This window comes from Mauremys reevesii, linkage group 16, assembly GCF_016161935.1.
Source record: "Mauremys reevesii isolate NIE-2019 linkage group 16, ASM1616193v1, whole genome shotgun sequence".
Lineage (NCBI taxonomy): Eukaryota > Metazoa > Chordata > Testudines > Geoemydidae > Mauremys > Mauremys reevesii.
In genome coordinates this window covers 36,153,420-36,178,370 of record NC_052638.1, presented here as the reverse complement: position 1 = coordinate 36,178,370, position 24,951 = coordinate 36,153,420, and the positions used below count along the sequence as shown (strand labels likewise).

Sequence of the window (24,951 nt, the reverse complement as noted above, 5' to 3'; positions counted from 1 at the left end):
GGGGGAGGAGGGTCAGGAAGGAATTTCATTGGCAGAGACCCTGGTTGGTTTTTTTTTTCCTCCTTCCACTGCAGCGTGGGCAGGGATCACTTGCTGGCTTAAACTAGACAAAATGGTAGAGTCTCTACAAAAAAAACAGGAGTACTTGTGGCACCTTAAAGATCTCTGTAATTTGAAGTCTTTAAACGATGATTTGAGGACTTCAGTAACTCAGCCAGAGTTTAGGGGTCTATTTCAGGAGTGGGTGGGGTTCTGTGGCCTGCGATGTGCAGGAGATCAGACTAGATGATCACGATGGTCCCTTCTGGCCTCAGTCTCTCCTGTTCTTTTAACACTGGAATGAAATTTTTCAAAACCTGACAATTTTAGCTGATCAAAAAATAAACAGAAAGAAACACTCAGTATTTTCAACTTCCCCTTTGCCATATAGGGATTCCAAACTCTAGGGGAAGAATAAACATTTGCATATACTGTAGTACTTAAGGGAATATCAGACAAAGCACCATGGTAGGCCATTTCCAGCCTCATGCTGTTGAATACATAGATCACCTTGTAGACTAAATCATAAAAGGATAGTTGTTCACTGGGGCAAATTCATCCCTGGTGTAGCTTCCACTGATTTCAATGGTGACACAACAGAGACAAATTTGTCCCATTTTCTTTAGTGAACATATTAAAGTCATTCATGCTATTCATAAACTACCAGTCGATTCATTTCCTTTTAGGTAAGAGACCTCTGAGTTCTGTTAATATGATATACGTGCAGTATGAAAGTCATTGATTCAGCACACATATATTAGAAACATCAAGCAGGCTGTATATACCTAGGGCCTGATTTTAAACCCGTGTGCACCATTTTTATACCAGTGTCACTCCTGAGCTACACCTACGTAAGCGAAATCAGACTCTTCGTGTGCATTATAGTGTGTACTGTGCTGATACAGATCTGAAATGAAATTGTGGATCAGACTGGTTATCTGTTTCAGTTGTAAAGGTGCTGCTCAAATACTACAGCTGCCATCAAAGGAATGGATTTCTCCCCCTCTTCACTGGGCTGAGTTCTGGAATAGCTGCTTTTGCACCAGGCAGGTCTTTAATCAACAACTTGCAGAGATCAAGAAGATGCTGAATAGCTGTATCTGGAGACCGAGGGCTGCAGTTCATCTGAACCAGACAACTACTGGGTATTTCTTTCTTTAAAAGCTCCTTAATTGTTAGGTCCCACTGAATGAAAATCAAATTAAAAAAAAAAGGAATTTAAATGTTTATCATTGCTGTGGTGTTTGCATAGAACACATTCTTACCCAACCAGGTAACCTCAGCAATTGGCCTCACTTAGGCCTAATGAAAAGTTAACTGATTCATTTTGTCCCTGTTGTTTTAACGCAGCCGCATCCGATTCTGAAAGATAAAGACACCATCAGTTTGGGACAGATTGTCTGATAATGCAAATTCTTACATCTGAGCCTGACCCAAAAACCTACTAAAGTCACTGGAGGTCTTTCCACTGATTTCAATGGGCTTTGGATCAGGCCCTGTGTGAGTGTGCGTATTCATATGAAGAATCCATGGTGCTCAGTAGCACTACTATAAAGTTATTCCCATGCCTAAGTGTTTGCAAGGTTGGGTTCCGCTGTAGTCTCCTTCTAAACTACCAGTCTCTGCGTTTTCTCATTCAGGATCAGAAGTGGCTGCCTTAGAGTTGGGCCCTTAGATGTGCAGTATAAAGCATTTGGGCATTTACTATAAAAAGAATTGTATACATTGCATGGGCATGAACGTTAATCTTTGGCTAAGTGCTGTTTTGAAATGTTTGAGAATCCCCAAATTCTGCTGCATGGTCCTATTCTACATGAGAAAAGAAAACCCACCAAATATAAGAGGTTTTTTCAGGAAGCCGGACAAATATTGAGAAATCAAAACCAAATGAAAAGGAACCTGAAGAGATGAATTTCACCATGAATATTTTGCAGAGATCCCCCTGCAGCACAGACCAGCCTTGGGATGGTGAATACCATTTCCTGTTTGTCAGCATATGCCTTTCAACTAAATTCACTTAGGGTATGTCTACACGGCATTGTAACTCTGGGGCTGTGGGACCTGCGCTTTTTCCAAGCCCGTGCTTGAGAATCCACACTGTATTGTAAACCTGGGTTTACAATTGCTGGATCCAGGTCTCACAGTCATGCTAATGTGGCCACACTGCAGTACGCAGCTCTTCTGACTGGAGTCTGTGGCTTGAGCTGCATCCACACTGCAAAATGACAGGGTTTGGACTCAAGCCTCAGCAGGACTCAGGCTCTGACCCACCCCTCCAGCAGGGTTCACATGCCTGAGTCCAGTGGGTGGTCCTGGCCCGAGTCAGACTGATTTGTGTGTGGATGGAAGGTGGGGTTGGGCTCAAAGCTGAGACTGAGCATGGGCTTACAGTGTAGTGTAGACATACCCCTAGGGTGAATTTCAACCCTGTGCAGAGGGCCAGTATAATCTGTTCATTCCCTCTGAAGCATCTGGCACTGGCCACTGTCAGAAGACAGGATACTAGGCTAGATGGACTGTTGGTCTGACCCAGTATGGCCATTCTTATGGTCTCAGCACCATTAGGGCTTCAAGGACACCTAAGTGAACAATATGCCTGATGCTAGAAAGGGGTAATTTCACCTGTAAAAGACTATGTCTTTAAATCACTGTACGTTGAGGAACTGTCAGGCATGGGGGCGAGGAATAGCTCAGTGGTTTGAGCATTAGCCCAAGGTTATGAGCTCAATCCTTGAGGGGGCCATTTAGGGATCTAGGGTAAAAATCTATCAGGGATGGTACTTGGTCCTCCTGTGAAGGATATGCAGATGCTGCCAAGACACTGTGAAAGAGCAAAGGGAAGGCCAGTGGCGAGAGAGCCAGGCACAAGCAAAAGGAGAGGCCAGCACCAGCCCATTGAAGGCTGGAATGCAAAGGCAGACAGCAAAAGGAATGGGGAGCTGGTGGAGTTGTCTGAGGACAGGTAGGATGTGCAGGGGACTGGACTCAACTCAGTGACCTTTCAAGGTCCCCTCTATGAGATCAGTATGCCTGCATATAATTCTCACAAACCCATCCCTTTATTCAGAAGGTACTTACTCAAGTTAACCTAAGTGCTTCTGCTGTTGTTTCACATAGCCAAGTACATTATTGGAATTACTCCCTGTAAAACAAAACTCTGCCAAATTAGGGTTTACGGCATGTCCTTTCAGTAATGAACGCTTCAGAAAGATTTCTAGCTGCATATTTTAAATGGTCTGTGTCTTATTTTCCAGTTCTTTGGTGGGGCTGTTGTAACAGTGGTAGGTTTAAATTACACCAGTGAAGTCCCCAAATTCTGCCTTTGGTTACTCTCAGCACATCAGTTAGGTTGCATAGGACTAAGCAAGGGGAGATTGACCATTCCATTCTAGAGCTGAGTTATCATGATCTAAGGTATGGAAAACCAGCAAGGGGGGGGGAAAAAGGTGCAAAGTAGTGGATAGCTTTTCGCCTTCCAAGAACAGGATTCCTTTCCTGATTAAATCAAAGGTTAAAATGAATTTGATTGGGTGTTTCCCATTCCAGACATGACTTCCCCGTCACAAACCCACCGTACATTGCAGCACTGTTGGCAGTCTCAGATCTGGAGGACCTTGTGGTAGGGGCCTCACATGTCTGCTCTGAGATACACTGGCAAAGGGGTGCTGAGAAGCTTCCGAGGAATGTCTCCCCACTGTGCCATTTCATAAGCAGCAAATTCCTCATAAACAATCGGACCAGTGTAAAGCTCAGCAATACCAAAGACCCACAGATGGTGTCTTACCAAAATACTCCTTGTAATATTTATGCCTTAGGTTGCGTCCATCTGCAAAACAAGAAGATACATTATGATCAGGTTTGGCAGAATTTGATTTTTTAAAAATTGACAAATGCTAGCCATGTTTATTTTTAAGCATTTTTCTCTATTTTTATTGATTTTAAATGTTTTACAGTTGTGCAAAATTATGGTTTCTAAGCAATTTTGTTGGCTATTTTCATCAATTTAAATTTTCACAGTCGCTGGAAATTGGGCTGCGTGTGGGGGGGTCAGACAATAATTATTTAAGGACAATAGGTGTTGAGATTCAAAAAGATAAAGTTTGATAACCATTAACACAAAGTGTCAACATTGCATGTCAAAATATATAAGGTAAATATCTTTAAATCAAACTCTGATAAGTTCACAAGCAGCACTTTTCTTACTTCGTCGATTTTGGATGTATGGTGAAATCGACATTTACTGATAAAAATTGAATCCGTCCAAGCCTAGATATGATAACGTATCCAACCAGGCTTCACACTTAACTGCTTCCTTTGGATTAAATCCTGGCCCCTGTGCAGAGCCTGAAAACTCCTCAGGGAACTAAGGGGACCAAGATTCCTACCCTCAACATTTGGGTAGGGAACAGAGCATGCATCTCGCCTTCCCATGGCTGCACCTGTGTTGTCTGGGTATCGGTAGGCTGCTATGCAGCTCCTACCAGTACATTTCGACCAGAGGATCCATGCAGTCACCTCCTTCACCTAAATACTCTGACCATTAAAAGTAGTCATGATCTAAGGAACCAGTCTTTCTTACACAGAAAGCATTTATTAAAGAAAACATAGCTAGAATTTGAGACAATATAACAGGCTTCTGCACAGTTCAAGTTCCAGCTTCATCTCCTTTGTTTACCAGGGACCACACTGTGTCTGAAACTTTTACAGCTCAAAGAGACATCTAGTGCACAAACACCATAAACACAGGTACATATCATTACATTAGTGACTAGAGCAGTACTTCTCAAAGTCGGTCCGCCGCTTGTTCAGGGAAAGCCCCTGGCGGGCCGGGCCAGTTTGTTTACCTGCCGCGTCCACAGGTTTGGCTGATCGTGGTTCGCCGCTCCAGGCCAATGGGGGCTGCAGGAAGCCGCGGCCAGCACATCCCTCAGCCTGTGTCACTTCCCGCAGCCCTCATTGGCCTGGAGCGGCGAACCGTGGCCACTGGAAGCCGCAATTGGCTGAACCTGCAGACCTGGCAGGTAAACAAACCGGCTCGGCCCACCAGGGGCTTTCCCTGAATAAGCAGCGGATTGGCTTTGAGAACCACTGCACTAGAGGACATTAAAAAAAACCCAAAAGACACAAGAAAGGCAAAGGAAGTTAAAATTCTTAAGCCTTTAGTCTTTATTGCCGGAAAAAAACAACAACAAAAGAGGGCTCTGGTTTGATACTTCTACTGGTTTTTATTGTGGTTAAGTAGGAAAGGGGGCTGCTGATGTTTTTGGCCTGTGATGAGTTGTATCAGAGTATACAGTCCATTAATCTTTCACAGAAGCTGCACACTCTTGTACAGGTTGAAAACAGTCTCAAAAAACACATTGTGTGTGAGCTCCCTTATTGGTAAACAGTCCAGTGGAGAAAAAATAAGGATGATCTTTGTGACTCAGACAACAACAGAAACTATGGTCAGATGACAGAAAACAATTTCAATCTTGATTTTTCTACTGTCGTTTAAGAACTTTACTGTTTGGTATTTAAATAGAATGCGCTGAGGTTTACTATCGTCTGTAGATGGGAATAAATGCTTTCCTGTCCCAGCCAAAATGCAAATGCACAGACATTGATAAAATACATTTACAGGGCCTATTCCTCAGCTTGTAAATTGGCCTAGCTCTATTGATGCCAAGTAAATTAAAGAGCTCAGTGGAGCTGTGCTGAGAATTTGGCTTACAGTCCAAAATGTCATGTACTGCAAACATGAAGAAAAAGAGAGAAAAGTGAATTGCAGCTAGGATTTATTTAGGGGCTGATCCTGAATGGTGCCAAACACTCAATTCCCTTTGGCTTCCCTGGGGATTGAGGTCAGTCAGCACCTTTCCAGAAGCCCCGAAAGACCATGAACATGTGCTGTTTATATTGATTGGACCTTTTGCATTTTTCAAAGGCAGCAGTTTAATTTTCTCTTGTAATTTAAGGCATTACACATAGACAGCTTTTAGCTGTTCAGTGGTTCCCCCAATTAAATGGTTTCCTATCCTACATCCTCCTGGTGCCTTATCCTTGAGTATCATACTACTATGATCAAAAGAACACACAGTAAAGACTAGCCACAAAAACATATGCTCTGGATTCTGCCCCCCAGTTACATAACGGTAACCCACTGTTCTCTCAGTGGGGATGCTAATGTATAACTAGGCCCAGATGTTAGCCCCCCATGTTTATACAGGGTGTTCATCTCACTCTGAATGCCCCCACTTCCCCCCTCTCCCCAAATTTAGCTCAAATTTAGTCTTATGGCATTTTCTTTTCAGGCCAAAGCAATGACTTGGTTGCCAATGATCAGATACATCTCTGAAGAAACCCAGGATTAAAAGAGGGAGGAGGTGAAAACCCAGGAACTCTACTTAGCTTGACTTGACATTTTGAGCCGTTCTCTGCCTCAGGGCAGGCGAGAAACCCCGCAGCATAGCCCCTAAGTTGGATAGAGCAAGCGAGGATGGATGTTTTTGAATGAACTGACCGGGATTTCCACGTAGCTTGATGCACTGACCCCTGTTGGGGATTCCTTCGGCTGTGTTGCCCGGATTGATGATGTGGCATTCATATCCCGTAGGGCAATGCAGAGGCTCATCCCCATCCTCAGTGGTGCTGCAGGCCTCCGCTGGAAAACAAGCCTGCGTGTCATAAACCTAGATCTTATTACGCTGGGCTAACCGGAGAAGGATAATCTTGCTGTGTTCTTCGGTAGCCCCGCCCACACAAAGATCTCAAAGTGTTTTACAAACAATAATATTGAATATTTAACATGTATAGAGAGCTTGACATAACATGCTGTCTGCTTTACTCCTCTCAAAGAGAGGGGAGAATGACTGTAGAGTCCCTGACGTGAGGGAGTGTCCCGCAGCTGTGGAACCAACCTAGCTAGCTGCCTTTCCATTCTTCCTGCAGCCCATTCTACAGGGTGTGTGCTGGGGCTGGGGACTGGTGGAAAAGAGGGGTGGCTGGCCGTGCTCTGAACAGTGGGTAGCCTCTCCAGGACTGTTACCAGCTGGCACAGTTTAAAGCAGCCATCAAGCTGCTTTAAGCAGCACCCGGGATTGGGTCAAGAACCAGGGAACCATTACCAACTCCCTGGTAGTTCTCCCCTTCTTCTGTGCCCAGAGGTCGCTGGGCACAGCAAGCCAAAATGGTTCCAAAATATTCAAGATGCTCTACATCTATTAATTAATGAATTAAATTCTCACACATGACTCCTGTGAGGTAACCCAGTATTATCCCCATCTGTAAGATGTGGAAACTGAAGCACAGAGAGGTTAAGTGACATGGCCAAGGTTATGCAGCAAGTGTGTGTCAGAGCTGGGAACAGAACCTGGGACTCCTAACGCCTGTTTCTGTACTTTAACCACAAGACCACCTCACACTTTCTTGCTTTCATTTGTTGGCATATTAATTTCAGGAGAGTCTCCTATAATGCCCATGCCTTGATTGAGGGTACTCACTTCTGGAGCACTTCTTGCTAATTGCTCCATTCAGCTGTGATCAAATAAAATAAGAGTCAAAAATAAATATGGGGGGAGGAGAGGTATTTTTTACTGACATTTGTACAACCCCAGTGAAGTCGGTGGAGTTGAAGACAGACTTTTCTCATTAGGAATTGCCAGTCTGGATCAGAGCTGGCTTCCATATATCCTGTCTCTGATAGTGACCAGCCACAGATATTTCAGAGGAAGGTGGAAGGACCCCCACAGTAGACAGATGTGGGATAATCTGCCCCATTTCTTAGGTCTCATCCTGGTCTCTAATAAGCCTTGAAGCAAGACTGTCCGAGTACTTTAGAACCACTGATTAATTAAACAGACCTGTGAGGCAGATCATTTTATGATCACTTTATACATCTGGAAACTGAGGCAATGAGGTTAAAGGCCTGATTTTCAGACTTCAGGCCTGCGCTTACTTTAGGAACCTACTTTCTGCATGCTCAGCTGTGCATGCATGGGAAACACACACGGAACTGCATGAACAACATCTGGAATCTGAAAATCAGGCCCCAAGAGACTGGCTTAAGGCCACCAAGGGTGTCAGTGACAGGGTTGGGAATGACAATTCTCAGGTTCCTACTTTCCAGGCCCGTGGTCAGATCACACCTCCCTCAACTGAGGTGGGATTGGATGGCTCAGATAATTGGTAATGAGGTGTGATTTCATCTTTATTGAAGAGGTGACATGACCATGATCTATAAGTACTTATTCAGGGAAAATATTTCTGATAATAGAGGGGTCTTTAATCTAGAAGACCAAGCCTAACAAAATCGAGTGACTGGAAGCTGATACTATACAAATTCAGGCTAGAAATAATATAAAGATAATAGCATCTAGCTCTTACATAGAGCTTTTCATCAGTAGATCTCAAAGCACTTTAGAAATGAGGTCAGTAACATTATCCCCATTTTACAGATGGGGAAACTGAGGCACAGATCAGGGTCATGACTTGCTCAAGGGCTTGATGCAGAAATTTACTGTGTGAAATCCTCTGGCCTGTGTTATAGAGGAGATCAGGCTAGAAGGTTACAATAGTCCCTTCTGGCCTTGAAATCTATTAATCTAAAACTCGTTTGAATGAAGTGCATCTCAAGTGTTGGAAAACAGTGCAATGAACTGTGTTAGTCCAATATATATATATTAAACAGTGTTGGAGAAATGAATTATATAGAGAGTAGAAAAATATAAAGGAATTTTTGCTTTTCTGTGTGTCCCTGCTGAGGCAACATTTCAGAGCTTAGTTATAACAGCTTCAGGGTTATGTAAACCATGAAACCTAGTTTGTGTGTCTTGCTTTGTAAAACCTTATCTGTGTAAATAGCAGGGTGAAACAGATCGTCATGAGGGAATTGTTAACTTCAGGTGCCCCCTAAGAGAAGCTAACAAGCAAAAACCCAAGGTCACAAATCAAACCAGTAAGATAAAATTAGATGGAGCCAGTAAAATTAAGAGCAGCGAATACAAAGGAGATCAGTATGGAAGTAGACAAAAAAAAGTTTTAACAGGGTAAGCAAAAATGTATTCGTTTAGGTTAGTTATGATTTATGCATAAAACTCTTTAGTCGGGTTTAGAATGGGTAGGTGCACAGATGAGGTAACTGAGGCTGAGTAAAGTCACGAAACAAGGTATAAAAGACAGTGGTAGACAACAAAAGAGTGAAGAAGACACAGTGGAAGACCATAGCAGAGGCCAGAGATTTGCAAAAGAAGTCATCCTGTCCCTTCATCTTAGCGTATACACAATGTTCTTCAGGTAGCACACGACCAGGATTCATCACTGGTTGGATCATTAGCTTCCACGGCCCAGGCCGGGTACTGATGGGGAGTGTGCCAGGAGAGGTAACTTGATCAATTACTTTCCTGGGCTTATCTGTTTTTGCATGTATATGCAGCATAGTTGTAGCTGTGTCAGTCCCAGGATGTTAGAGACACAAGGGGAATGACGTAATATCTTTTACTGGACCAACTTCTGTTGGTGAGAGAGGCAAGATAAGATAAGAGCTTTGTGTGTCTTGAAAGCTTGTCTCTCTCACTAACACAAGTTGAGCCAATAAAAGATATGACCTCATCCACCTTGTCTTTTTGCACGTATATGTCATTCAGAGGTGGCAATAGCACTGTCTTAAAATGTACAAAATAAAGGCTACATGAAACTGTGTAAGCCTGAATGGGAGTGGATTGTGTTTGTCATCAAATACACCACACAAACTAATCTCGCCACTGAGTCATGTAAGTCAGTTCTACGTAGTTGGGAAGGAAATGGCTCTCCCTTATTCACCCGGCCATCTAACCCAAACACCTACGCATACAGAATGACATGCAATATTGTATTGTCAGGTTATACTATCATGTCATACCCGGCTCTGAGGGCAAAATCTTCTTCTACAAGTTGCATTGGGTATATTCTTTGCTCATCCTGTTCACATCACTTTCTCTGACATTAATCACATTTTCATGCATTAATGAGCACTGGTTACGCATCTGCATGGCAGATGGAAGAGGAGAATTTTGCCCCTACTAAGGAGGCTTTCAGCAGAGCTGTATATTAAAAACAAATCTTTAGCTTTAGATTTCAAATACTGTTCACTTCACAAGCCCTGGAGTCACCTTTCTGCATGGGGTACAATCACAAATCGGTTATTATTTGGCCTTTTGCACTGTACATCCGTATCTCATTTAATGGACAATTAGTTTACAGGACGTGTTCTTTCCACGTTAACACTGAGTCCGCAATGTAGATTAAGTGATGTTTCAGAGGAGCCTGAGGCTCTGAACTGAAACCAAAGTACTTACTATTCTCCCTCGAAAAAGGGCTGATTTATTGGCACTGAACTGCATCTGACTTGAATATTATTTTCCAAATCAGTGTCCTTCATCCTGCAGAATTCAACAACCCACAATGCCCAGGTGATTAAAATGCCGAGTTGCACTCACAGTACCTTGTAAAACTTCCTCTGGTCCGTCTAACAACCAACCGTTTCCTCCAAGCCAACGTGGTTTTGGCTGCACCAACCAGTCTAAAACTATTAAAAAAAACCCACATTGTTAAGGATGAGCAGTCACAGGGCACACACAATTATTTTCATGCCACTGATTTTCTCCAGTCCCTGATGATAAGGCAGGTGGAGTTCTTCAGGGAGGGTTTTGCTGTGTGTGTTTCAGTGACGTATATACATTCACAATCATTCAAAATGTCCCAGCAGCAGCCTGAATACAGCCGTCATATCAAGGACCCCTGCAACATGGCAGCACAAAGGGCCTAAGCCTGCAAAATGCTGAGCAACCTTTGAGACCCTGATCCAAAATCCATTGAAGTTAATGGAAGGACTCTCGTTGACTTCCATTGGCTTTGGATCAAGCCAGGACTCAGCACCTTGCAAGATCTGGCCCAAACTGGATAGGGCGTCATTGAGTGCTGCTAAAAGTCATGGAGCCCCGGAGCATGCTCAGAAGCTTCTTTCTTGCTCCCTGTGTAACCCGAGAGAAGTCATAGTTCAAAGAGAATGATGTCCGTGCCAAGTTTCAAGCCTTTTTCATTGTATCCCTGGCTATGTCTAAACTTATGTCGGAGTGTAGAGTACAGGCATTACATGTGCCACTACCCACTGCATGGCAGACAGGCTTGTGTCCATACTTGTCACTGCAGTGCGTAGCTCAACATGGCAACGAGTGTCTCTGGCAGCTGGGAGGCAACGAGAAAGGTTCTTGCAGGGAGGAGGCCGTGGGGAGCTGACGGAGCCTTTCACCACTGCCAGGGCCTTTCACCACTGCCAGGGCCTTTCATTACTGGGGGAAAGGCTCCGGCAGCAAGACACTATTCTGCTAAAAATAGCAAAGTAGGCATGGTAGGTACTGCTTGGGTAAGTAGACTGCCATGTCGGGTACGTACCCTGGGGGTTCAGGCATGTAGGGCACTTACTCTACTCTACTTACCTAAGCTGGGCCTCACCATCTACACTGCTATTTATACCTGTACTAACTGGGTGTGCAGCATCTGTACACGCTGCAGTAAGTGTACAAATATGGTGTTAGCAGGGCCGCCCGGAGGGGGTGGGGAAGGGGGGCAATTTGCTCCAGGCCCTGGGCCCCGCAGGGGCCCCACGAGAATCTTTTGGGGCCCCTGGAGCAGGGTTCTTCACTCGCTCCTTGGAAAACTCTCGTGGGGCCCCCGGAGCTTCTTCCGCTCTGGGTCTTCGGCGGCAATTTGGCGGCGGGGGGTCCTTCCGTGCCCCGAAGACCTGCGGCAGGGGGTCCTTCCGCCCCGGGACCCGCCACCGAAGTGCCAGGTCTTCGGCGGCAATTCGGTGGCAGGGCTCCCCCGCCGCTGAAGACCCCAGGCCCCCTGAATCCTCTGGGCGGCCCTGGGTGTTAGAATTATTTCACTGCTGGAAAAGAATATCTCTTTGAATTCTCCTTTAACTTGGAAACGGAAGAAAGGATTTTGCTCAAACTTTTCAAATAAATTTATCTACAGACAAGAGACTAAATACACTGCAACATTAAGAGTATCCACTATAATAAAAAGAAAAATGACTGTCCTGAAGCTAGTTCTCAACAATAATCAAAATCTCTGACTTTGGCAAGTAGCTGGTTAAAGCAGTTTGGTCTTGCCTATAAAAAGGTTACCAGCAGAACTGGTCGAAAAATGCAGAAAACCTTTTCTAAACACTTTTTGGCATAATTTTGAATTTTGGAAAAGTTCCAAATTGATTGAAGACCAGCAAAAAATGTTTTCAGATTTTTTTTTCAAAGTTTTCACTTAAATTTTGAATATTCAAAAATTGTCCACTCTCTCTCTCATTACCAGCCATGTGGCCATGAACTTGGGCTAATGTATAATACAGTGAAAATAGCTGATCTTGTGATTTCTGCCATTTAAATTGGTGGAAATCTTGGAAGGTCAATAGATCGTGTGCAACTTCCTCTCTCTTGAGCCAAAAATCACACAAGGGCAGCTTTCAGCTGTTCACCGCCATGGAACCAAAGCTGAGTTCTTGATTCAGGCTCAACCCCCAAGTCCTATTTTAGACCTAATATATATATGGGGCTATACCCCCATTTTACAGCCTACCATTGTTATTGAAGCTGTTTCTATTTGTATCTGGGCAACATCTTGGCCATTTCTTTCTGATCTCACAGCCCACCATACCTGGAGGTGGCTGTACTGATTCTAAGCAGGCATAGATGCACCCATTGTAACAGCAACGCTTGTGTCTTTCACATTCGGAATCAGAACGGCAGCTGGGCACCTCACATGCTCGCTCTGGTAAAGTCTGCGGGGGCGGGGGGCAGCGGTCATTCTTCTGGTAGTGGGCGCTGTGAGAATGAAGAGGGTACTCATAATCCTTGCAAAAAAAGACAAAAAGGGAAAACACAGATTTGGCATAAAGGAGAACATTTGGTCAACACCAAACATATTGCAAACTAAACTAGCTGGAGTGAGCATTAAGAAGTGACTGACTTCATGTATTCATTGAGGAAGTGACCTCACCACCCTGTGCCTCAGTTTCCCCACCTGTAAAATGAAGATTCTAATCTGTTGCTACCTTAGCAAAGTGTTTGGAGATCAGCTGATGAAATCGGTTACCCAAGTACTACTATTTATTACATTGTTTTAATGATGTGGAAGCGTTCAGGAGTCTAATTTTTAAATCCCTAAAATGTCCATTACACTTGTCTGAGAGAGTAAGAGAGAAAGGCAGTAGGCACTTCAGTAACTGGTGCCTTAAAAATACTCTAGCGAGAAAGAAAGATAAGTTGAAATGAAGATGATGATATAGAGGCCTTATTGTTCCTGTGTTTCATAATCATTCTGTGTTTGTTGTGATTAATTCCAGCAGCCTTTTACTAATTTAAGACCTTCCTGTAAAGTGAGATTAGTAACTGAAGGCCTTGAAAAGAAGCTTAATCTTTCTTTCATGCATTTGGTGCCTAATCTGTTCCCTTTCTGGCCAATATCTTATGCCTCACCTGTAGTATCAGAGTTCTGAATGTGCTACTTTGCCCCTCCTTTGACTTTTTAAACTAGCTTACCTCAGGGGGGTTATGGGAGTTTTCAGGCATGCTCACCATGGGATTAGAAATTTTTGGTTGGGAGACTATGTTATCAAACACATGATGATCTGGCTAGGTGACAGCATGGTTGGAGGAAGACTGGGATGTTCTGCAGGTCTGAAAATCTGTCTTCCTGTGGATTAAGCAGCCTAAATATAGTCTCTTATTTTTGAAAATCCTGAGCAAGATTCATGATTTGAGATGCCATAGTTTAGGCCTGTCCAACATAAGGCACCTTTAAGGGGCCTCTTTTTCAGAGTGCAGGTGCTCAGTGTTGTTTGAAAATCAGGCCTCTTAATCACCAGTTATTTTTGAAAGTTGTGCCTACACTTGGCCTTAAGTTTTTGTTTTTTTTAATTTCCAGACTTGTATAACACTCAGGACTTGGGATTCCCTGGGAATGAAATGTCCAGCTTTGTACCAGAAGCTGCAGAAGAGGACACATGCCCATTTAATACTATGCCAAGTCAAACTGTATTTGGATATGGGGAAAATATGGCCTATCACACACAAACGATGAGGAAAACTCTCAGGTAGAAATAGCAGAGCGTGGCACTTTCCCTGAAAAGCATAAGCAGCAGCATACAAAGTAGCATGATTCACACAGATGGCATTTGGAGGAGGAGCCAACTCCCTGCGTGCCACAGAAATTGACAAGCTGCTCAAGCCCGATTCCTACTCACCATGGGCCAAACCCCTCATCCCTGCGCTCAGACATGCTGTGTGAGGCGGGGGAGTTCTGCGGGAAAGGGGGAGGAACACATTTCCCACCTCAGGCGTTCTGCAGACACTACTGCTGCCTCAGCTTCCACCTGCCCCGGTGGGTGGGGCTGTCTAGGTGGATCAGCCCCACCCACCAGCCACGCTTCTACTCCTGTGCTTCCCTCCTTGTGGTGGCGCCTAGGGACTTGTGTGCTCAGCTCTGGGAGATACTGATGGTGCAAAGCCTCCCTGTACAAGCTGCTCAGATCAGGAGAACTGCTCTGTCAGCCTCACCCCCTGGAAAGGGAATTCAGTGGCTCAGATCCTGGTCTGTAGCTGAGAAGCCCACAGCACAACAAAGGAAGGGTGTGTGTACGCGGGTGTGCATGCACACAAAGTTGGCTCTAAGTCACCTATGTAACCTTCCAACCATCAGCTGTCTGTGTGCCAGTCCCATCCCACAGTGTCAATTACAGCCACCTGGCAGCTGCTATCACTTGCGCTAGCTGCCAACTTCCCTAAGGAGCTAATATGGGGAGCCTGCCCCAGGCATGCCCTTTTCCCTTGATCACACCCCTTTTCCCAAAGGAAAAGAATATGATTGGGTCCACCCTCTTCTCAGCGGTTGGGAAGCTATGCAGAAGGCTGGGAAGAGGGAAGCCAAGGATCAGATATACTGGCTCTATGTCACAATAGGTGGCTCTGACACATCACGGCAAGCATTCCCTGGCTAGCTACATCAGCCTTAGGGCCGCTTTGTGTTGGTGGGACAATGCAAAGCATCTTCAGTGAAGGGAAAATCAGACCCATTGTCTAAATAATACATCACTCCTCGGAGGAATGATTTTTGACTTCTGAATTTTTATGTTCTTCAGACACAAAGATTTTCTGTCTCTTTTGCTATCTAACTATTACCATGTGCTACCAGCAAAGTGTCTATTAATGCTCTGGAGTATGAAAAAAAATAACTTTTGTTGGATTTGCAAAAGAATATGGTGTCAGTCTGTGAGCACGTGAGAGAGACAGAGAACCTGGGGAACGTAAGTGAAACTAAGCTAAACTGAACAGAGGAAACTTCAGAAATGGAAAGTAGAAAAGTTTGACTATAATTAAATAGTGGGATCAAACTAGACTCAGAGAGCCAGATTCAGCTCTCATGAACACAGGTGTAATGCCAAATAAGCTCCACCAAAGCCAAAGGTGTTACTCTGGATTTACACCCTGTAACTGAAATCAGCATTTGGCCCAAAATGATAAAGCTGCAAATGGAGACAAGAAAAGAACTTGCTGTCAGAGAGTTTGGTTTAAGAATCTACCTACACTCTCATAATGATGTCTGGCACCTAGCCTTTGTAAATCAGTCATAAAGGGCCAGATTCTTCAGGGGTCCCCAACGCAGTGTCTGCGGGCACCATGGCGCCCGCCGGGGCGTCTAAGTGCGCCTGTGTACTGGCCAGCAGCATTTCAGCGGCGAAGCCTCTGGATGATGCCGCTTGTTGGCAGCATTTCAGCAGATGATCGTCCGCCACCACAGTCCTCCAGGGCTCGTCGTCTGGCGCCCGCCAGATGAAAAAGGTTGGGGACCACTTGTCTACTGTATTGCACCACTCTAGTCAGGCTGTTTTCAAAAGGGCACCATCAGGTTACAGAGGAACTTGGATTGACACTAAGAGATTCTCCCCATGTCTGGGCACTGTTAAATCATCCCTGCCAGAGGTATCCTATCCCTGGGACTTAACAACGCTTCTGGAAAGCAAATGTTTGTCTTTCGGGTACTGCCCATTGAACTAGGTGTTGTCAAAACAAACCTCCTGGGAGAGGATACCAATAGGATCCCCTGCACGACCTTGAACTCCCAAGATGGATACCGCCCTGTAGTATCAATACACTCAGTATGTTTGTCAGGTATAATGTATAAGCATTTCCCATCATTTGCACCTAAGTCTGCTTGCCAAGAGTTTCTGCCTCTCTCCTTGGGCTTGGTAATGGTTATGTGTGGGAAGCTGCTTTTGTTTAAATAAGAATGCAAATAGATTTTCCAATCACTCTTTCTTCTCCTTTCCAAATAAATGCACCCAGCGGACATAGGTTAAGAGGGAAAAATCATGGCAGCCATTTAGGGGTCTGGGGATTGGTCCTGCTTTGAGCAGGGGGTCGGACTAGATGACCTCCTGAGGTCCCTTCCAACTCTGACATTCTATGATTCTATGATTCAAATATTGTCATTACATCAATGTACAAGGAAACACTGAAGGCTTCAGTGCAATGCTTTTTGATTCCAACAGATGGCGTCAGTTTGCAACTGTTGAGAGCCAGTGCACAAATAACTCGATTTATTAACGTTGGGACTGGCTGCTGCTACTATGGCCTTGTTGTTAGGAATGACTGGATTGTAATCAGTTATTTTAAAATGGAATTAGGAATAACTAATAGTTCATTTAATAGAAAACTGATGCAATTCAGTTCAACACAATAAGGGGAAATGATGTATATTATTTGTAATGCTGACATGATCGATTTTACCTCCACTTTCTTTGTAATGGATCATGTATAACATATAGTGACAATGATATGGTATTTCTTTATTTCAGTCAATCTCCTACATTTGTTCAATGACAAGAACCACCCTTAATAATAGGCAACAGTCCCAGATGTCTGAAATGCCCTCTGATTGAGATGCATCCAGTATATTACCTGGGAACTGTAGTGTAAACCCACCCAGGTTCTAAATAAACAAACAATTGCAGCTGGTAGATCATGGGGTGTGGTAGGGAAAATCCAGATGATGATTAGTTTTTAATTTGTTGAGAAGTGAGGGGGAAAAAACCTAATTCACCAATATTTCCACAAATGAAAGTCCCAAGTTCTATTTACACTGTTAGGTTCTAATACACGTACTGTAATCATGTTAACAAGCACCTTATTCCACTAGCAGTCCATGTATTTAACAGGCACTACTCATGGAGTAAGGTGCTGCTCAAAGTGAGGAAAGGCATCAGAATCTCTTCCTATGAATTGATGGGTCACATTATTAATCATGAGAGCGCTTTCATTTTTTTTTATAGTTCAATATTTTGATTTCAAATGCAAAGCAACAACAGCAACAACCACAACAAAAATTGACGAAGATATCCCCAATTTCCCCCTCTACCCTGCATTTTTAACCAGCAATAGAGTTGGTCAGAACACTAACTTCCAGTTTTGAAGTTTTGAATTTAAAAAAAAAATCAAAGTTGAAATTTTGGGAAATTAGATTTTTTTTTAAATCACAACATTTTTTTTATTTTTGTGGAGCCAGGTCTATTTATAATCCAGTCCAAACACTGGATATCAGTGAAAATGTTCAGGAATCCCCAAAATTCCATAGACTTTAGCAGGGATGACGATTCATCAAAGCATTCATTTTGGAAGTTCATTATTTTTTCTCCTATTTAAAATGTTATTGTCACTCAGCCCATAGTCTGAAATGTATTTACCCAAAATATTTAGCAAATGCAGATGGGTAACTGATACTAAAAGAAAATGAATATGATTGATTCACAGATGATTCACTAATTGAAAGGGAAAAATTCATAATGAACAGTTGACCATAATGAATGTGGCTTCCCTTTTAGAACAATGAAAGTTCTAAGACCAAGAATTCCCAGAGTGGCCTTTTCCCTACTAAGTAAGTTTTCTCCTTACTTTCTCAGTGTTCCTGATATCCCGGCACTTAAAAATTCACTGCTGAAACAGCATGTTTGCAAAATATAACTAATCAACATGCTGCCACTGCTTGGAGTATCATAAGATTTTTAGGAAAAAGGGGGGAAGTAATTCCCTCATTTATAAAGTCTTGTATTAATGCTGTCTTGGAATAATGATTTCCATGAGTGCCTATTTAATAGTTTGCCTGGGATTTACATTTTGGCTGTGAGCATGACTTGGATTCTTAAATATTATGGACTCTGGCAGTCTTAAAATTTCTGCACTTCAGGATATTTTTCAAGTGAGTTGCTGTTTGTCTCAGGAGATTCATGAATCCATTTTAATGGCGATATCTGCATTAAAGACTTCCAAAAACTAGTTAACAGCGGAAAGTTAAAAGTTCAGCTGAGCAACCTGGAAGCCAAGTCCAGAGTGACTAGGAAAAAAAAAAAAAAAAAAAAAAAAAGGAATGAAGCCTCATTATCCTAAATCACTCACTGTATTCCCAGACTTTCAATAACATCTGAGGGTTCTGACCTGCCTCATAAAAATTCCATCCACCCTTTTATTTTTCTTGTCTGCAAATGAGAACCAGTTTGCCTCTAAGCACAATGCTCTGACACTTGAACTCCAAGCAAATCTAAATAGATTTCTGCTCAACATAAGGATATTACAATGCAGAATAGATCCGGCGAGACATATTTCTAGTTGGGGTTCCTGTTGAGAGACATTTAGGGCCAGATTCTCATCTGGTGTAAATATGCACAGCACCATTGAAGTCAATAATGCTACACCAATGTACACCAGTTGAGGGTCAGATCCTTTAAGTTCAAGGCTGGCTTCTTTTCACTGTTCTAGATGCTTGTCTTAGTGAGACATTGCTTAGAGCTCAATCTTGTCCCACTGCAAATCAATAGGAGGGTTGCCATTGATTTCAGTATGTGCTGTATGATTGGTGAGATTTGTTCAGTCATCTTTCCTCTGAAACAATAAAGAATAAACATCTTGTGCGTGATGTGCACATTCGTGGAAATGAGGGATAAGAAATACCTGCTAGATCATCATCTCCATTTCACTGCTACTGCTGGATCTTTGGAAACTTCTCCCACTCTCGATAGGGATTCCCACTGGGTTACATCCTTGGCCTTCTGCTGTCTCACTATGCCCTATCCCTTGGGACTCCATCTGATTGCCCTTCTAGGTTAATACCACACAAATCTGCTGTTCCAACCCCAACCTCTTCCTTCTGGGCCACTCTTGTATCACTGACTGCTTCTCTGACATCCCTTCCATCAACTGAAATCTAACATGGCTAAAACTGAATGTCCCAAATATTCCCACTCCTTCCTTTTGCTGTCAGAAGCAAAGGATCTGAAACATGATCCTGCATTCATTCTAAATACGGATCTTGGTATAAGCAGAGGGCAATAAATACATTAGCTTGGGGCAGGCCAAACAACGCCTAAGTACAATGTCTCATTTCTCCCCGCTCATCCCCAACAAGACAACCCTGTCCGATGAGATGTGAGGGTCTAGGTGGAGAAAGAAAAAGGCTGATCACAGGAGCATTCCCCACTCTGCATGACTGGAGTGCATTCAGCCAGGCATGGACAATGCAGCACATTGGTGCAGAACCATACACCAGACATAGAGAGACTCCAGGACCAGTGCTCTGCAAAGGGAAAAGTCAGACATTGGAACTCTCCTTCTTCAAGCGTGCAAGGGAAGGGAGAGAGAAATGCAGCTTCCACCCCCTCCTAGAGAAAGTGATTACTCCTGAGCTTGCCAGATCAGTAGCACCTGGATTGGCTGCTGCCAGAAAAACTGTCCTTTGAAAAGCAACTGGTTCAAGGAGGAGGGCATATCCCTAAGGGAAAGGATTCTGTGCCTTTATAGAACAAGCTATCTGAACATCAAAACATAGGATCCTATCTGTCTGGGTCTTTTGCGTCATAGTTTCTGTGGAAAGCAGAAGATTGCAGATTGCGACTTCACAGTGGTTTTGCAACATGGCAGAATTATTATTGTTAATAATCATGGTATTTTTTCCAGTGCACCACACTTCACAAAACACTTGTTGCGTACGCAGAGCAAGTCTGCTACTGAACATGTCATTGTCAGCCTCCTGGGCCACAGTCCCTGGCATTTTGTCTTCGTGGCCCTTGCTTGTGCCTCCTAATGCGAGTGCCCAACCCCTCGAGGTGCACAACCTATTCGCTGTGCTCCTCTGGAGTAGCTGGGTGCCTGCACCAACAGTGCACACGTAAAACAAGTTTAGCATCTACTTTGTGGGCCCAATCCAACTTGAGCATGCAGAAACAGCTGCCAGCTTAACAAGGGCTGAAATGTTGACCCAACGTATTCAGGAGGCAAAAGGCATTGGCCAATGTTGGCTTTTAAAAGGACAAGGTCAATGTGATTTTTTTTTTAATTTGCTACTTTAAATAAACCAACCCTTTTTCTGAGATCCCCTTTAAATAGCATGCCTTGAATTTTTAACTAGGAATTTTTTTTATTTTTTTTTTTACAAAAATTGTATACCTTTTCCCTCCTTTTTGTTGATGTTTAGAACAGTAAAAAAACCAGGAGTACTTGTGGCACCTTAAAGACTAACAAATTGGTGCCACAAGTACTCCTGGTTTTTTTGCGGATACAGACTAACACGGCTGCTACTCTGAAACCTGTTTAGAACAGTGTTGCCAACTCTCATGATTTTGTCATAAGTCTCATCATAATTATTGTTTTCCTTAAAGCCCCAGCTCCTGGAGTCAAGTGGATATGAGATGATTTCAGCCTTCATGCTTAAAGAAAAAGAAAGTTTCTTGCCCTCGTGACTGTGGAGAAAGCTTCAAAATGTGACCCCTGTACACCTAAACACTGAACCTAAAGACTCAAAAGGCAGAAGGCAAATAAAAAGAACCCCCAATCTATTGTTTTTTTACAAAAGCTCATGATTTTAAAGACAATCTCATGATTTTTGATGAGCCTGACTCATGATTTTTGAACGTTTGGCAATACTGAGAGAAGTCTTTTGGCCCCAGAATATTTTGAACTCCAGAAACATGCTCAGGCCCAACCCCTCCCCTTAGCTTTGCTGTTACTGATCCTGATGGACAACCTTTCAGAGTTGGAACACTGTGGTCATAGTGTCCAGTACCACTTTGGAGACTAGCTGCCTGTCTAGTTTTCTCTTTGCAACATACTAATTAGGCAAAAAGGGTTTTCAAGTACATTGCAACTGGATTGCTAGAAAAGCATGTTGTGCTTTTGCAGGAAGTTTCCTGCATTTCACTGGTTTGTTTTCAGCTATAATGGCCTGAAGATAAGAGTGAGGCTGGTCCCAGATGACAGCATGTCAGCCAGAAACCCACACCAGCAAGCAGTGCTAATGAACACCTGTCAGACGTCTGGGGAGGCAGAATGGAGGAGGTACTTCCGGAGAATAGTCAAGAACAAATCATGTTTGCAGTGTTGTAGCCATGTTCGTCCCCTGATATTAGAGAGACAAGGAGAGAGAGACAAGTTTTCAAGTTTACCCAGAACTCTTCCTCAGGTCTGGGAAGTGTAGTTAGAGAGTCACAGCTAAATGCAAGGTGGAACAGATTGTTTAGCATGCGTTGTTAACACATATTTCAAGGGATCATTCCAGGTGAAGTGGCCCATTAACACCTCTCTAGTCACAGGGGGAAAAGGAAAGTCTGTCTCTCTCGCCAACAGAAGTTGGTCCAATGAAAGATTTAAACATTTTATTAAGGTTATTACATCACCCACTTTATCTCTCAAGAACAAATCAAGCCAAACCAATCTAATTTCTTTCATTGACAGGGTTACTCTCCTAGTGGATAGGGAGCAAAGCTGTTAGTAAGGCTTTGACACAGTTCCACGTGACATTCTCATAAGCAAACGAGGGAAATGTGGTCTCTAGAGGAAATTTCTATAGTGTGAGTGCAAAACTGGTTGAAAGACTGTACTGAAAGAGTAGTATTAATGGTTCACTGTCAAACTGAGGGGGAGGGGGAGGCATATCTAGTGGAGTCCTGCAGGGGTCTGTCCTGGGTCTGGTACTATTCAATATTGTCATTAGTGACTGGGATAATGGTGTGGAGAGTATGCTTATAACATTTGCAGATGACACCAAGCTAGGAGGGTTTGCCAGCACTTTGGAGGACAGAATTAGAATTTAAAATGACCTTGAAAAATTGGAGAATTAGTCTGAAATCAATAAGCTGACATTCACTAAAGACAAGTGCAAAGTACTACACTGGGGAAGGACCCATCACATGCACAACCACCAAACGGGGAATAACTGGCTAAGTGGTAGTACTGTAGAAAATTGGATGAGAGTCAACAATGTGATGCAGTTGCGAAAAAGGCTAGTATCCGGGGGTATATTAACAGGAGCGCTGTACCCAGAGGTGAAAGTAAGGTGGTATGGGCCGGTAGCCGCCAGTACCGGCCCATACCACTGATTTTGAAGCGCTGCCATGGCAGCACTTTAATGTCATTGCCCCTTTGGTGCCCCCCTGGCCGCCAATGGAGGGAGGGGGAGAAATAGCTGCCCCTGGGCTGTGATTTAAAAGGGCCCGGGGCTTCGGCCGCCGCTGCTGCTACCACAGCAGTGGCGGCCGAAGCCCCGGGCCCTTTAAATCACCACTGGAGCCCCAGGCGGCGTGGGCCAGGCATCGCAGATGGGTGGCTGGGGGACACTGACCCCAGCCCCACCCCTTCCGCCTGAGGCCCCACCCCTTCTCCGGTGTGTGGGGGGGGAAGAGCTGGCCCCGTACCAATAAGAGCTCAATTTTACTTTCACCCCTGTCTGTATGTAGGCCCCCGGGGGTAATTGCCCCACTTTATTTGGCACTGATGAGACCTCAGCTGGAGCCCTGTGTCCTGTTCTGGGCAGCACACTAAGTAAGATGTGAACAAATTGCAGAAAGTCCAGAGGAGAGCAACAAAAATGATAAAAGGTTTAGAAAACCTGACCTACAAGGAAAGGTTAAAAAAACTGGGCACGTTTAGTCTTGAGAAAAAAAGACAGAGGGGGGACCTGCTAACTGCCTCCAAATATGTTAACAGCTGTTATAAAGGGGATAGTGATGTCCACTGAAGGTAGAACAAGAAGAAATGGGATTAATCAGCAGCAATGGAGATTTAGGTTAAATATCGGGGAATTCTTTCTAACTATAAGGATAGTTAAGCACTGGAATAGGCTTCCAGGGAGGTTGTGGAATCCCCAACACTGGACGTTTTTAAGACCAGGTTAGACAAACACCTGTTGTCAGGGATGGTTCTAGGTATATTTGGTCCTGCCTCAGCACAGGTGGCTGCACTAGATGACCTCTCCAGATCCCTTCCAGCCCTGAATTTCGATGATTCTATAAGAGGAGGCAGACTTGAGAATGGATTCTCCCTGGAACTACTTGCTTCATGACAGGAACGACCTCTTTACATGTATATACGTCGTACCTTTTATGTGTGGATCTCAAGACACTTTACAAAATTGTTCATTAGCTAAATGTCACAAAACCCTTGTACATATTATCCTCACTTTACAGTGGATGGGTAAAATAAGTCACAGAAAGATGAAGTGACTTACCCTAGATCACACACACACACACCAAGCCAGTGGTCGAGTTGGGCTTAGAAATTCTGACTCCCAGTTCCCCTGCTCTAACCAGTGCACGATGCTACTTTCCTTTTGGTATTTCATGCTTAGCACGTCTATGCACATTCATATCGGTTTTGCACCTGCAACCACATTCTCCTTTTAAGTTTCCCTTTCCCAGTGCAGAGCACCTCCGTGGGCTGTGGCTATGGCATTACAATGTATAAAGTGTGCCCTTGGCTGTATGTCTCATGTTGCAGCAAATAGGTGGTAAAAATTTAACACAGCCAAGCAAGCTTACAAACAGAAAAAGCATAGGATCCAAATACTGATCATTCTCAAAGGACACACTAGACTTAGAGAACTCACACCATTACATACGCCTGCCTCCCGCTAGTTCACATGCAATGTCCCCCCCTCAGCTAGGTACTCACATCAGACTTCTCTGCCAGTTTCAGATGGAGAGCACGTTTCCAGAGATTCTTTGCAAAGCCCGATTCTGGGAGTAAGATTGAGACACACAAGGCTGCAGCAAAGATCTTTTTGCAGAAATGCAGCTTGGGCATCAGGCGATTGCTGCTGGAGTCCATGTTCCTGATGAGAAATAAAAAAATACGGATCCCAGCTTTCAAGGAGCCAGACGAATCAGAGGGAGGGAGAGAACTGACTGCTGAAGCAACCGGCTCTTTGCTGGGCAGCTTCTGGGAGGCAAAAAAACAAACAAAAAAATGTTTGGGAGCCCAGAATCAGGAGCCAGGAGCTGCTGTTGAACTTTCTTGTTCAAAGATAGATCAGGTTCTCCCATCTCGTGTTCCCACGAGGCACATATTCCCCTTGAATGAGCACTGGACAGATTATTTTTAGACCTTTGTTCACAACATCTGGCTTTCTCAGGGCGCTCCATTCAAAGCCAAAGCATGGGATCAAATGGCAGCTGCTACAGGGCGAAAGAAAGGTCTTGGAGGAGTGCCCCGAGCAGCTTCTAGCTGCAAACTTTCCAAGAAAACAAGTACTCTCATTGTGTACCTCCCCCACCCCCCCAGTAGATGTACCCTATTTCTACAAGGTGGTTTATTCTCTGAGGGAGGTTTATTCTCCAGAAGGAAATTATTTAAAAACACGATAAACAAACAGACGTGGTCATTAAAACAAGTTGACTTTAGCTTTCATTTGAAGGTTGATTTAAATTAGGGGAAGAGGGGGCCACTGGGGGACGAGGAGCCTGCAAGCGCTGGGAGTGAGTTGGAAATGCTGTGCCCAGGAGAAAGGAGTTTATTTAAGGAATATGGAATGAATGGCTGGCTTACAGTGCCATACAATGGGTGGAATTGAGCAGGGACTGGT

The 24,951-nt window shown here is 43.9% G+C and overlaps 1 protein-coding gene and 1 long non-coding RNA gene across 2 annotated transcripts; one reads left to right on the top strand and one right to left on the bottom strand.

The window, feature by feature from the left end:
- Positions 1–667: 667 nt before the first annotated feature.
- Positions 668–24,511, bottom strand: WFDC1 (WAP four-disulfide core domain 1). The gene is given in 8 exon segments (XM_039503868.1): positions 668–1,401; positions 3,118–3,181; positions 3,824–3,865; positions 6,542–6,682; positions 10,499–10,582; positions 12,709–12,904; positions 24,042–24,286; positions 24,289–24,511. Coding segments are annotated over 7 exon segments (990 nt in total). The 3' UTR covers positions 668–1,401; positions 3,118–3,122.
- Positions 15,335–24,129, top strand: LOC120384808. Its single transcript, XR_005589121.1, has 3 exons — positions 15,335–15,355; positions 21,309–21,431; positions 24,060–24,129. It is a non-coding gene; the product is annotated as an uncharacterized LOC120384808 (long non-coding RNA).
- Positions 24,512–24,951: the final 440 nt, after the last annotated feature.